The 14082-nt window shown below is 42.4% G+C and overlaps 1 protein-coding gene across 3 annotated transcripts in view; it reads left to right on the forward strand.

Annotated features, from left to right (window-relative positions):
• Window positions 1–7381, forward strand: part of ddr2 (discoidin domain receptor tyrosine kinase 2) — a 136013-nt gene extending 128632 nt beyond the window's left edge. For all 3 annotated transcript variants that reach the window (XM_033028021.1, XM_033028023.1, XM_033028022.1), the window contains 2 exons: window positions 2393–2542; window positions 6294–7381. In XM_033028021.1, the coding sequence (XP_032883912.1) occupies window positions 2393–2542; window positions 6294–6443 (300 nt within the window). In that variant the 3' untranslated portion in view covers window positions 6444–7381. The remainder of the gene's footprint in view (window positions 1–2392; window positions 2543–6293) is intronic.
• The last annotated feature ends 6701 nt before the right edge of the window (window positions 7382–14082 follow it).

Below are 14082 nucleotides of genomic sequence, written 5' to 3' on the forward strand. Positions count from 1 at the left end.
TGTACATTGTGTGCTTGCATGTGGTGTGCGTGTGTGGAGTGTGTTGTGTATATGAGCGGTGTGCATGTGTGTGTGTGTGCGCACACGAGCATGCATGTGGTGTGTGGAGTGTAGACATGTTGTTTTGTGTGTGTGCACGTGTGCAGTGTGTGGAGTGTGTGTGTGTGTGTGTGTGTGTGTGTGTGTGTGTGTGTGTGTGTGTGTGTGTGTGTGTGTGTGTGTGTGTGTGTGTGTGTGTATGTGTGTTTCTTTAAGCACCCATATGTAAACACAGGTGGCACAGTGGGACAGCAGGTAGAGCCGGTGCCTCACCATATTTAATAGGTATCTACTGATGAATTGCCAGGACAGAGAAGGCAACAGAATCAAATACTAGAGGGCATAGCTTTAAGGTGAGATGGGGAAAATTTAAAGGAGATTTGCGGGGCAAGTTTTTAGACAGAGAGAGTTGCAGGTGCCTAGAATAAGCTGCTAAGGATGGTGACGGAAGCAGATATGATAGTGGCATTTAAGGGGCTTTTCGTTTGGCACATGGATATGCAAGGAATGGAGGGATGTGCATCAGAGATTAGTTAAGTAGGCATCATGTTCTGCACAGACATGGTGGACCGAAGAGCCCGATCCTATGCTGTACTGGTCTGTTAAATCTGTTCATCTGGGAGCGAGACACTGAGGGGAAAAAATGATGTGAAAAGTAGATCTGCTTGAAATAGATTGAAATAAATATGAATAAATTGAAAAAGCCTGGTGTTCTCTTACTGCTGAGGCAACATTTGTCCCCAGTATCACAGGAAAATGATAAACATTTAGTGCTCTTGCATTTCGTTTTACATTTCTGCTGCTGTTCAGAGAAAACGTCCATCTCAGCTTTTTCAGGTCAAAATAAGACAATGGCTTTAATCAGCTCATTGAAGTTTAGATTTGTTTAAACTGGATAGATGCAAAATGCTGGAGTAACTCAGCAGGACAGACAGCATCTCTGGATAGAAAGAATGGGTGACGTTTCGGGTCAAGACCCTTCTAGTTTAGTTTAGAGGCACAGCGTGAAAACAGGCCCTTCGGCCCACCGACTCCAAACCGACCAGCGATCCCCGCACATTAACACTACCCCACACACACTAGGGACAATTTTACATTTACACCAAGCCAATTAACCTACAAGCCTGTACATCATTGGAGTGTGGGAAGAAACCGAAGATCTCGGAGAAAACCCATGCAGGTCACGGGGAGAATGTACAAACTCCGAGCCGACAGCAACCGTAGTCAGGATCGAACCCGGGTCTCTGGTGCAGTAAGGCAGTACAGTAAGGCAGTAGCTCTACCACTACACCACCATGCCACCCTTGAAAACATGGTCGGGATAGTGAGCTCTCCACTTAAAAAGATCAAACGCAGGCATGCAATGAAAGATTTGCACGGACAGGAAAGATTACGTGAGTTGTCAGAAGAATGCAGAATGACATATTTGCAGCTACAATTCCTGTTTATCTGGCACAGAGATTAGACAAATATTTGCAAATTCACAATGTTAACCTGTATTGACAGTTCAAACAACATCTAGAGATATGAAGCTATATAGACCATTTGTGGCTAAATTACTTTACTTGTCCAAAATCAAAGTCGTTATTTATAACATGCCTTAATTCGGCTTTCTATTAAATCCAGAAGCAAGACAGACGTCAGACTCCCATGCAGAGAATAGTTTGGTGTATATTTCCTCACCTTCCAGAGGAAGCTTTGAAGTTGCCACAGATGAATTTTCTCGATAATCCCTGTATCTCTGCTGCCTATTTAGTGGTTGTCCCCACTATTTCTTTATCCTATTCAGTTGCAGTGCTATTTTCAAGTTATGTAACTAATAGTTTGCAATTGGAATGTTCCCCTTTATATAACTGATGTCTATGGTACGCAACGCGATAACTATTTCCTGACGAGCCATCATCTCCACACCACAAGTTCATTTTTGTCTGAAACGATCACGTTTTCTTTTAAGTTAGAGATACAGCAGAGAAGTCGGCACTTCAGCCCACCGAGTCCATCGATCACTCGTTCACACTAGTTCTATGTTATCCCATTCCCTACAAACTCAGGGGCAATTTACTGAGGTCGCACAACCTGCAGACTTGCACGTCTTTGGGATGTGGGAGGAAACCGGAGCACCCGGAGGAAACCCACATGGTTACAGGGAGAACGTGCAAACTTCACATGGACAGTACCCGAGGTCAGGATTGAACCTGGGTCTCTGGCGCTGTGAGGCAGTGGCTCTACTGGCTATGCTAGTGTGCCACCGTATTCCATTCCTTCTCCTGTACTGATTCAGTCAGGATTTATCTCAGGAAATGGTTAATTAATAATTGTTGTGATGCCGATATATTTATGTATTTCTGTGCAGGGCAAGTTTACTACAGCGAGTGATGTGTGGGCCTATGGAGTTACCCTGTGGGAATCTTTGACTTTCTGCCGAGAACAGCCCTATTCCCAGCTGTCCGATGAGCAAGTCATCGAAAATACCGGCGAGTTTTTCAGAGACCAGGGGCGGCAGGTAAGTCTGGGTTTTGTCAAGTCTCAAGGTTATTGGAGCAGATCTTCCATTGCCTTGGGGATAGCCACCTTCCTGCCACTAGTTCTACGGTATCCCGTTCCCTGCAAACTAGGGGGGAATTTACACAGGCCACATAACCTACAGACCTGCACGTCTTTGGGATGTAGGAAGAAACTAGAGCAGCCGGAGGAAATCCACGTGATCATAGGGAGAACATGCAAACTTCAGACGGACAGTACCCGAGGTCAGGGTGGTTCTACCGTTGCCCTAAACCCAACGCCCAGCAGTGTGAACGGGTGCACTGTATGGGTTGGCTGCTCCCACAGAACAGCTTCGACAGCCGGCTCCACAGCTAAGGGCTAAGTGGGTATCAGAGACATCAGTGTTGATATCAATGTTGAATGCGAAGGACATTCACAAGCATTCAGTAGCATTTACGGTCCTTTATAGAGAACACTCACATTTCCCATCAGGCAAGAGGAACAGAAGTGTGAAAACGCACACCTCCAGATTCAGGGACAGTTTCTTCCCAGCTGTTATCAGGCAACTGAGCCATCCTATCACCAACTAGAAAGCGGTCCTGAACTACTATCGACCTCATTGGCGACCCTCGGACTATCTTTAATCAGAATTTACTGGGCTTTATCTTGCACTAAACCTTATTCCCTTCATCTGTAATGGCTATAATCATGTATTGTCTTCCCGCTGACTAGTTAGCTTGCAAAAAAGCTTTTTACTGTACCTCGGTACATGTGACGATAAACTAAACTAGAATGTGCTTTAACATTCAATATTCTAAGATGGTGGAATGGTGAAGTTATCTGACTTGTTATCCAATCGCCTGGACTAAATAGTCTGAGACCCAAGTTCAAACCCCATTTAAATTCAGTCAATGTTCAGTCATAATCATCAGTAATGAATGAATGAATGAATGAATGAATGAATGAATGAATGAATGAATGAATGAATACGTTATGTCACATGTGACAAGTCACAGTGAAATTCAAGGTATGCAAATAGTCACCCATAATGGGTGCTTACAAAAGTTACAAAGTACCCCCTTTGTTCTCCCACCCTCGCTGACCCACGAGGCTCCGACCCGCGAGCCTCCGTAATGATCACACAACTACCTAATGGTGATCACACAACTACCTAATTGCCATTAAAAACCACATCTAGCTCACAAATGTCGTTCAAGGGAGGAAATGTCCATGGTTTTCCCTCTATGTGATTCATAGATCCATAGATTCAATGTGATCATGGCTGATTATCCACAATCAGTACCCCGTTCCTGTCTTCTGCCCATATCCCTTGATTCCGCCAGCCCTAGGAGCTCTATCTGACTCTCTTCTGAATGCATCCAGTGATGCCCAGGTTCTGAAACGTTAAACAAAATATGACTTAAAAACTAATTGAAAATAAGATAAATAAGTAGTAACTATATCCCTCTCTGCAAGCAGATTGGCTCATTTCTCCCTATCACTTGAATGGGGACTAGGTTTATACAGATGGACAGATTCAAAGGACAGGTTTCCTTGTGTGGCACAGTGGCGCAGCTAGTAGAGCTGCTGCCTCACAGCACCAGAAACCTGGGTTCGATCCTGTCCTTGGGTACTATCTGTGTGGAGTTTAAATGTTCTTCCTGTGACCACGTGGTTTTCCTCCGTGTACTCCAGTTTCCACCCAAAGACATGCGGGTTTGCAGGTTAAATGGCCTTTGTAAATTGTCCCGAGTGTGTAGGGAGTGGATGAGGAAGTGGGGTAACATAGAGTTAGTGTGAGTGGGTGATCAATGGTCGGCATGGACTTGGTGGGCCGAAGGGCCGGTTTCCATGCTGTATCTTACAACTAAACTAAACTAAATTTCCCGACCTAAGAGATTTTGATCTGCCCCACTGCCCTCCTTGAAGACTCCTGTATAAAACCACATTAAATCAAGCATAAAAATTTGATCTCATGCGTCAAGCTATAATCTTATAGTTTTTTGATAAAGTCTTTCAGGAGAGTACATTTTCTATAAGTGTTGCATTTTTTTTCCGTAACGTCTTTGTAACAATACCTTTAAGAATAATAAACATCTTTCAGTGTGCAAATTCCCATAATTTTCTGGATTATGCCTATTTCCCTTCTTAAACGAAGGAACAACATTGATTCCTCTCCAGTCTTTCGGTACCTGACATGTGGCTGGAGAGGGGGTACAAAGATCTTTGTCAATATACACATGATAATGGTGTGTGGATTTAAACTTTGTAGTCCCACCCTTTGATATCTGGCAACTCTAACAACCCATAACATTATAGATTGAAACTCTTGGAGCTACAGTTTCATTTTACGGTGGAACCTCCTACAATGCAGAAGTCTGCCAACATAACAATGAATTTTCAGTGTGGATTATGTGACTAAAATCCTGGATACTTGTTGACCGAGGCAATTTTTTTTTTAGAACTGAGCCAAACTGGCATTTAAACAAAAAATAAAATTTTAAAGTAAGATTCTGATCAAGAATTCTATAAATGAAGGTGCGTTTATTTCAGGATAAGAGTAAGATATTTTGAAATATCTCACATTTTAAAATAAAAATAATTACTAGTACACGCACACATATCAGTAGTCTAAAATAATTTTTGAATACACATTAACTGATTGGAATTCTTTACACTGGAAAATTGTAATTTCATCGAAATGGTAGATTAAACCATGAACAATCAGTTAAACATGCCACTGCAAATGTAATGCTTTAAGCTTGGTTTAATCCGATATGGGTATATTTAAATCACATTAAATTGTGCATAAAAATCTGATCCCAAAGGTTGAAAACAATCTTATAAAGTGCCTTGCAACTTTCGGTAAAGTATTTGAGTACATTTGTTGAAGTCTTCTATCACATTACCTTTAAGGCCGATAAACATTTTTCTAATTCAACGTGAACTAAGATACAGTTGACCTGCTGGGATTAATTAAAAAAGAATAATGATGGTGACATTTCAGTCATCACCTGAAAAAGATAACTTGCTTGTCATTTATCCAGATACTGAAGACTGCCTGTTCAGCACTCTCTGGTTTATGTTTCTCACAGTTATCAATCTTGTCCCGGCCTAAAGAACTTTAATTCCTGAGCCAGATGTTAAATTCCCCACAACAGAAGTTAATTAAAAAGGCCCAATCTTCCTTTTTCTTGAAGTGTCAAATCATTGCCCGCCCTCTAAGGTACGTAGCACCCGAAGAAAACCCACGCTGTCAGAGAGAACGTACAAACTCCGTACAGACAGTACCTGTAGTCAGGATGATTTCCACCCATATTCCAAAGACGTGCAGGTTTGCAGGTTAATTGGGTTCGGTAAATTGTCCCTAGTGTGTAGGATAGAACCAGTGTTTGGGTGATCACTGGTCGAATGGGCTTGATGAGCCTGTTTCCACACTGCATCTCTAAACTAAACATTCCCTTTCCAGATAGACACAAAATGCTGGAGTAACTCAGCGGGCCAGGCAGCATCTCTGGAGAGAAGGAATGGGTGATGTTTCAGGTCGAGACCCTTCTTCAGACTGAAGACCATCACCCATTCCTTCTCTCCAGAGATGCTGCCTGTCCCGCTGAGTTACTCCAGCATTTGGTGTCTATCTTCGATTTAAACCAGCATCTGCAGTTCTTTCCTACACATTCCCTTCCCAGATGCTGCCTAACTCACTGAGTTTCTCTATCACTTTGTGTTTTGCTTACACAGGCTGTTGTTCTTTGTCCCATGATCTACAGGTTTATCTGCCTCAGCCAGCAAACTGTCCGGACGGTGTGTACAAGTTAATGGTCAGCTGCTGGCGTCGTGAACCCAAAACCCGGCCAACGTTCCAGGACATTCACCGTGTGCTGCAGGAATCTGCAGTCGGACTTGGGCTGGAAGAATGAGCCCCTTCCCAGGGGGATGTGAGAAGAGTCGTGACTTTAACATAGACCTTTTCATGTCTGATTATTAGCACGTATGCTGCCATGTTTAAACTAAGGGGGGTGAAACGAAAGCCGCTGTTTCCAGTGCTGGGTGACGGAAGCATATTTGAAGAAAGGAGGACCAAGGACAAGTGGAAAGAGATATTTTCAAATACAGTGGTGGAAAACATGACGTAAATGATGCAGCAAAGGATTAGCATCCTTGCCTCCTTTTTCGTTCAGACTTCCTACGATTAAATGGACATGCTTGTGAAAGTGGACCAATACTGGATTAGAAAGTTTTGTGGTAAGGTGTAAGGACTTGAAAAGACTAAAATAATAACAGCAGTAAATGTACAGTAGCATATAAGCAGTAGAAACTCCTCCCTCTGATCCCTTTACTCTAAATGATCTAATTGCATTTTCCAGTAACAATTTGGGAGGGTTTATAAATGCTGTTTGCAATAGGAAAGTACAGAATATTTGATAAATTCTTTTTTTTTTCTATGATTTCTCACTTCAAAAACATTGCTTAGGAACTTGGAAAAACAAATTTTAGATTACTTTTTAAAAGAAGCACTTTTTTTTGCTAGTAATGTATAGGAAAAGGCTTGATTATGAGCCTTTTTTAACGTACAATTTAGTACATATTCAAGAGTAAAGTTTCTTATGGCTTAATAGCAGATATTACAGTCAAAAAGTATGTCTACTAATACATGATGTTCTCTGAGTTATTGCCATGCAATAAGGATGCTGGCTTAATTTAGGTATCAAAATGTCGATTAGCAGGCGTTTGTCATTGCTATATTAATTTGATTGTGGATATCTGTATGTTGTCTAGATGTTTTCATTTTGAGCGCAGTTACCCAACTGTATTTAGATATTTATGCAAATTTTATTAAATATATGTGCAAATATTATCTAAGTGCTACCTAACTGATTGCAATCATTTAATATCCACTTATATAAAGTAAACAAGATGTACAGTTCCCTAAGATAGACACAAAATGCTGGAGTAACTCAGTGGGACCGGCAGCATCTCTGGAGATAAGGAATGGATGACGTTTCAGGTCAAGACCCTTCTTCAGACTCGACCCAAAATGTCACCCATTCATTCTCTCCAGGATGCTGCCTGCCGTGCTAGTTACTCCTGCATTTTGTATCTATCTTTGGTTTAAACCAGCATCTGCAGTTCCTTGCTATACAGTTCCCTAAGGTGCATCTAAATTTCACGCAGTGGCTGTGAGTTCTGCATACCTCATAGTTAAAAGGGAATTTTCTCTGAATCTGCCCATTGCTTCCTTGGCGACCATTTTATATTGATGGTCTGTTTTTACCCACCCAAATTGTCCACCCCTTTTCAAAGGGGCATAAACTGTCATTGCTGAGCCTTTGTAGTATATCTTTTTGACAGTATCCCTGGTGTGTTTTTTTAATCCCTTTTTATAATTCAGCAACCAGAATCAAATTCACTATGACATCCCTCATTTGGAATTCTACCAGCGCCCAGTGCTCTATTCAACGTAAGGTCCAACAAAACTGTGTCACTAATTTGTCTGAAGAAGAGTTCCGACCCGAAACATCACCTATACATGTTCTCCAGAGATGCTGCTGACCTGCTGAGCTACTCCAGCACTTTGTGCCTTTTGTTTGCAAACAATCATCTGCAGTTGTTTGTATTAATTTCAGTGACTTGTATGTTTGTACCCCAAGATCCTTTTTACTTTTTGACCTAATTGGGTCTTCGTTTCTTATTGACGATGTAAGGTTTTTTTATCTTGTGTATCTGTGTTGATTTTCCTAGCCATTCCAATTGCATGCCTTATTCTGTTATTTTGCATAAATGTACATATTCTTTTTAGCAGCCCTCCTTGGCATGGATTGTCATTGTGCTCAAGGGTGCTATTTCCTCTGGAAAGGTTTTACACATGGATGACCTTTAAAAGGCTGTAGGATAATTGACCTCTGGAAATTCACCATAGTATGTTGGGAGTGGATGCAAAAGTGGAATAGCGTAGAACTAGTGTGAGTGGGATGATCGATGATCGGCGTAGACTCGGCGGGCCAAGGGGCCGGTTTCCATGCTGTAGCTCTCAACTATTCCAAACTAAAAAGGTTGACAGGACTGTCCAGAACAAACCCCGATGTACACCATTGAGAAATGTCAGAAGCGATAAATTGTTCTACAGGGAATATCTCGGCAGTGTAGCTTACCAGAGACAACAAGGACATTTTCCAAGGAATAATCCACCCAGCATTTTACATGCCAGCCTTTCTTTAAATATATTGCCTTTGGAAACTGTTTAAAGGTATTTACATTTTTTTTTGCTAAATTTTCTCCAGGACAACATTACCATTACTAATTCCCCAAGTCCTATCACTATTTGTGTACATATCAAGACAACTTTAGCAAGCAAGCCAGACATTCAAGAAATGCAGCACTCTATTGACCGGAGACAAGAAGATTGAATGTAGACAAAAATGTCTGAAGACAGGTCATCAACTTGACACATTAACTCTCCACGGAACTCTGCTGAGTATTTCCACCACATTCTGTTTTATTTCTGATTTCCAGCAACAGCAATGTGTCGATTTTGAAAATTTCACCTTATTTTTTATTCCCATTTATATTTCAGATTTCAAATGCTCTTCACAGCTGTCCATTTAATAATTTTAAGCAGCACCATTACAATAAAGTTGATGTTAGCCATAAAATGATTGAGTGTTAGAGGAAGAAAATAAGTAATCTGTATATATTTGAAGTAACAGGTTATATATTAATATGAACATTGCTCTCAAAGGTGATAACAGTGGTGCATCTATTACAGCTGCTGCCGCAAAGCACTAGAAACCTGGATCAATCCTATACTTGGGTTCTGTCCAGTGGAGCTTGTAGGATTCCTCTGGTTTTCTCACATCTGGTAGTGTGGGTAGTAGATTAATTGGTCACAGTAAATGACCACTAGCATGTAGGAGAAAGATTGAATCTGCGGGGCGGTGGGAGGGGGGAATAAAACTGGGATGAATTTATAATTGGTGTAAACAGATGGTTGGTGGTTGGCATGGAGTTGACAATCTCTATATACCTTTTTTTTTTTTTTTTTTTTTCCTTCGCTCCATAGATGCTGCTGCACCCGCTGAGTTTCCCCAGCAATTGTGTGTACCTTCAATCTCTATATCTCTCTGACTCTGACATTATATTATTATTGCTAAGTTCATAGCTCTGAATTTGAACACCTTAAAAGTTAGTAGAGTAAATCATGTACAACAAGAATCATCTGATGTAATCTAGTTATGCATTTCTCTCATCTCTACGCATTTAGCATGGCTCAGTAGCCAGGGCCTTGCAACATAAAACTGGTCATAAAACAAATCCTTTGACTTAGTGGGTCATGAATGATGTTCACAGGCACATTTATTGTACTAATATCTACTAGCCTCCCTGGTAATTTGTCAATTTAGATTAGTTTATTTTAGAGGAAGGCAGTGGGTTGCGGTAGAGCTGCTGCCTGACAGTGCAGGAGACCCGGATTCGATACTGACTATGGGTGTTGTCTGTATGGAGTTTTACGTTCTTCCTGTGACCATGTGGGTTTTCTCCGGGTACTCCGGTTACATCCACACTCCAAAGACATGCAGGTTTGTAGGTTAATTGGCTTTGATAAAATTATAAATTGTCCCTAGTGAGTGGGATAGTGCTAGTGTTCACTGGTCGGCATGCATTCAGTGGGCCAAAAGGCCTGTTTCCACAATGTATCTCTTAAGTACAATAGACTAAACTAAAGTCTAGTCACGTGATCTGGATGAGGGAATTGAATGCCACATCTCCAAGTTTGCAGATGACACGAAGCTGGGGGGCAGTGTTAGCTGTGAGGAGGATGCTAGGAGGCTGCAAGGTGACTTGTATACGTTGGGTGAGTGGGCAAATGCATGGCAGGTGCAGTATAATGTGGATAAATGTGAGGTTATCCACTTTGGTGGCAAAAACAGGAAAGTAGACTATTATATGAATGGTGGCCGATTAGGAAAAGGGGAGATGCAACGAGACCTGGGTGTCATGGTACACCAGTCATTGAAAGTAGGCATGCAGGTGCAGCAGGCAGTGAAGAAAGCGAATGGTATGTTAGCATTCATAGCAAAAGGATTTGAGTATAGGAGCAGGGAGGTTCTACTGCAGTTGTACAGGGTCTTGGTGAGACCACACCTGGAGTATTGCGTACAGTTTTGGTCTCCTAATCTGAGGAAAGACATTCTTCACCAGAAGGTTCACCAGACTGATTCCTGGGATGTCAGGACTTTCATATGAAGAAAGACTGGATAGACTCGGCTTGTACTCGCTAGAATTTAGAAGATTGAGGGGGGATCTTATAGAAACTTACAAAATTCTTAAGGGGTTGGACAAGCTAGATGCAGGAAGATTGTTCCCGATGTTGGGGAAGTCCAGAACAAGGAGTCACAGTTTAAGGATAAGGGGGGAGTCTTTTAGGACCGAGATGAGAAAAACATGGTGAATCTCTGGAATTCTCTGTCACAGAAGGTAGTTGAGGCTAGTACATTGGCTATATTTAAGAGGGAGTTAGATGTGGCCCTTGTGGCTAAGGGGATCATAGGTATGGAGAGAAGGCAGGTACGGGAAACTGAGTTGGATGATCAGCCATGATCATATTGAATGGCGGTGCAGGCTCGAAGGGCCGAATGGCCAACTCCTGCACCTAATTTCTATGTGATGCAGTATCCATTATAACTACTGGCATATTTGAATGGAGCACAAAATCTTTCCTAAAAGAAAGAAGAAGGGAACAAGGATTAGGCTATTTGGTTCCAAGAGCATTTTCCGATAATTCATTAGTTCACTATTGCTCAACTCCATAATCGCATGAATCCATCTCTGCTCCAAGTGTCAATGATGTGGTTACCTCCCTCTATTGTATCAACTGTGCTTTGAAACTGCAAATTGGTCTACCATTACCACATTGTAGCAGAGGTAAAGATGTTTACGGAGGGGATTCCAGAGCATGTGAACCAATGGTAAGGCTTGGTGCCCAAATGTGGGGCAATATGCCAGGATGCTCAAGAGGATGTAGTCAGAGGAACAAGGAGTGTAGGAAGGTTATATACCTTTCAAGAGGCATATTCAGGTAGTTATGCTATATCATGAATTGGACACAGAGGAATCCAAAAATGGGTGGTATTGTACTGAAGATGGCTGTCAAAAATCACAGCAGGATCTTGATCTGTTGGTGGACTGGGGAATTGTTGACAGAATTTAATACAGAGAAATGTGAGGTGTTGCATTTTGGAAAATCTAACATGGGCAGGACCTACACAGTGAATGGTAGTGCTCTGGAGAATGTTGTAGAACAGAGGGATCTAGGAGTGCAGATATGCGGTTCCTTGAAAGTGGTGTTGCAGTTACATAGTTGCTTGGAAATGGAGTTATAGGTAAGGTGGTCAAAAATGATTTTGGCACATTGGCCTTCATCAGTCAAAGTATGGAGTATAGATGTTGGGAGGTCATGCTGCAGTTAGATAAGATACTGGTGAGGCCACATTTAGAGTATTGTTTTGATCACTATGTTATAGGAAAGATGGTGTGAGGCTGGAAAGGGTGCAGAGAAGATTTACAAGGATGATGCCTGGACTCAAGGGTCTATGCTATAGGGAGAGGTTGAGCAGGCTAGGAGGATAAGGGATGATCTTGTACAGGTGCACAAAATTGCCCAAAGTAGGGGAATCGAGAACCAGAGGACATAGGTATAAGGTGAGAGGGGAAATATTTAATATGAACCTGAGGGCTAACGTTATTACGCAGAGGGTGGTGGGCGTATGGAATTCTATGAGGAGAAAGTAGTTGAGGCAGGTACTATAGCAACGTTAAATTTTCTGAAGCATTTAGACTGGTACAGAGATAGGATAGGTTTAGGGGGATATGGGCCAAACGCAGGCAGGTGGGACTAGTGTAGAGGGGACCGCCCCCCCCCCCCCCCCCACCCCTTTTCAAATAATTTAAGTGGCAGGCGCCGACCATTGCTTCCACGTGAAAATAGGTACCATCAATATTGAGAAAGTGTAGATAGACACAAAAAGCTGGAGTAACTCAGCAGGTCAGACAGCATCGCTCTGGAGAAAAAGAATAGGTGACATTTCGGGTCGAGACCCTTATTCAGACTGAGAGTCAGGGAGAGAGAAACAAGAGATATTGACAGTGACATAGAGGGATATAGAACAAATGAATTAAAGATATGCCAAAAAGTAACAATGATAAAAGAAACAGGCCATTGTTAGCTGTGTGTTGGGTGAAAACAAATTATAGACAATGAGACTCAACAGGGCGACATGACTAGAGTGGGGGAGGGACGGAGAGCGAAGGGATATAAGGGTCGCTTGAAGTTAGAGAAATCAATATTCATACTGCTGGGTTGTATGCTGCCCAAGCAAAATATGAGGTGCTGTTCCAATTTGCGCTGGGCATCACTCTGACAGAGGAGGAGGCCCAGGCCAGAAAGGTCAGTGTGGGAATGGGAGAGGGAGTTAAAGTGTTTGGCAACCAGATCGCTTAGGCCAAGGCGGACTGAGTGGAGGTGTTCAGCGGAACGATCACCCAGTCTACGCTTGGTCTCACCAATATGTAGTAGTCCACACCTGCAATAGCGGATACAGTAAATAATGGAGGAGGTGCAAGTGAACCTCTAGCCTAACCTGAAAGGACTATCAGGGTCGCTGGACAGAGTCAAGGGAGGAGGTATAAGGACAGGTGTTGCATCTCCTGCGGTTGCAGGGGAAGGTACCTCGGGAGGGAGTGGATTGGGTGGGAATCGATGAGTTAACCAGGGAGTTGCGGAGGGACCGGTCTCTGCGGAAACGTTTCCTTGATCATCTTAACATTTTTGCATATCTTTCATTCATTTGTTCTATATCTCTCTATACTACTGTCTATATCTCGTTTCCCTTTCCACTGACTCTCAGTCTGAAGAAGGGTTACGACCCGAAATGTCACCTGATTCCAGAGAGGCTGGCTGTCTCGCTGAGTTACTCCAGCTTTTGTGTCTACCTTCTTTACTGCGAATCGCTTCAGACCTTCCTGAGCTTGTGAGAAGTATCTATTAATGTGTTGATGCACAATAACATCATTAATGTTGAGAGTCTCGTACAACCATTCTCCTGCCTTGAAGAGACACACAAAGCTGGAGTAACTCAGCGGGGCAGGCAGCGTCTCTGGAGAAAAGGAATGGGAGACGTTTCGGGCCGAGACCCTTCTTCAGACTGAAGGCTGTGCTAGTCAAGTCAAGTTTATTCGTCACATACACATACGAGATGTGCAGTGAAATGAAGAGTGGCAATGCTCGCGGACTTTGTGCAAAAAAACAAACAAACAAACTACAAACAGAATGTAACAGAATCACATATTCTTTTACATATTACATATTGTGGGAGGAAGGAAAAAGGAAAAAAACAGCAGTTTTACAAACAAAATTACTTTCAAGTGTCCAAAAGGCAGAGGCAAATGTTTCCCACAAGCTGGAGTTGCCTTCTCTCCAGAGATGCTGCCTGTCCCGCTGAGTTACTCCAGCATGTTTGTGTCTGTCTTCAGTTTAAACCAGCATCTGCAGTTCCTTCCCAC

This window comes from Amblyraja radiata, chromosome 10 (assembly GCF_010909765.2).
Source record: "Amblyraja radiata isolate CabotCenter1 chromosome 10, sAmbRad1.1.pri, whole genome shotgun sequence".
In the NCBI taxonomy this organism is placed as follows: Eukaryota; Metazoa; Chordata; class Chondrichthyes; order Rajiformes; family Rajidae; genus Amblyraja; species Amblyraja radiata.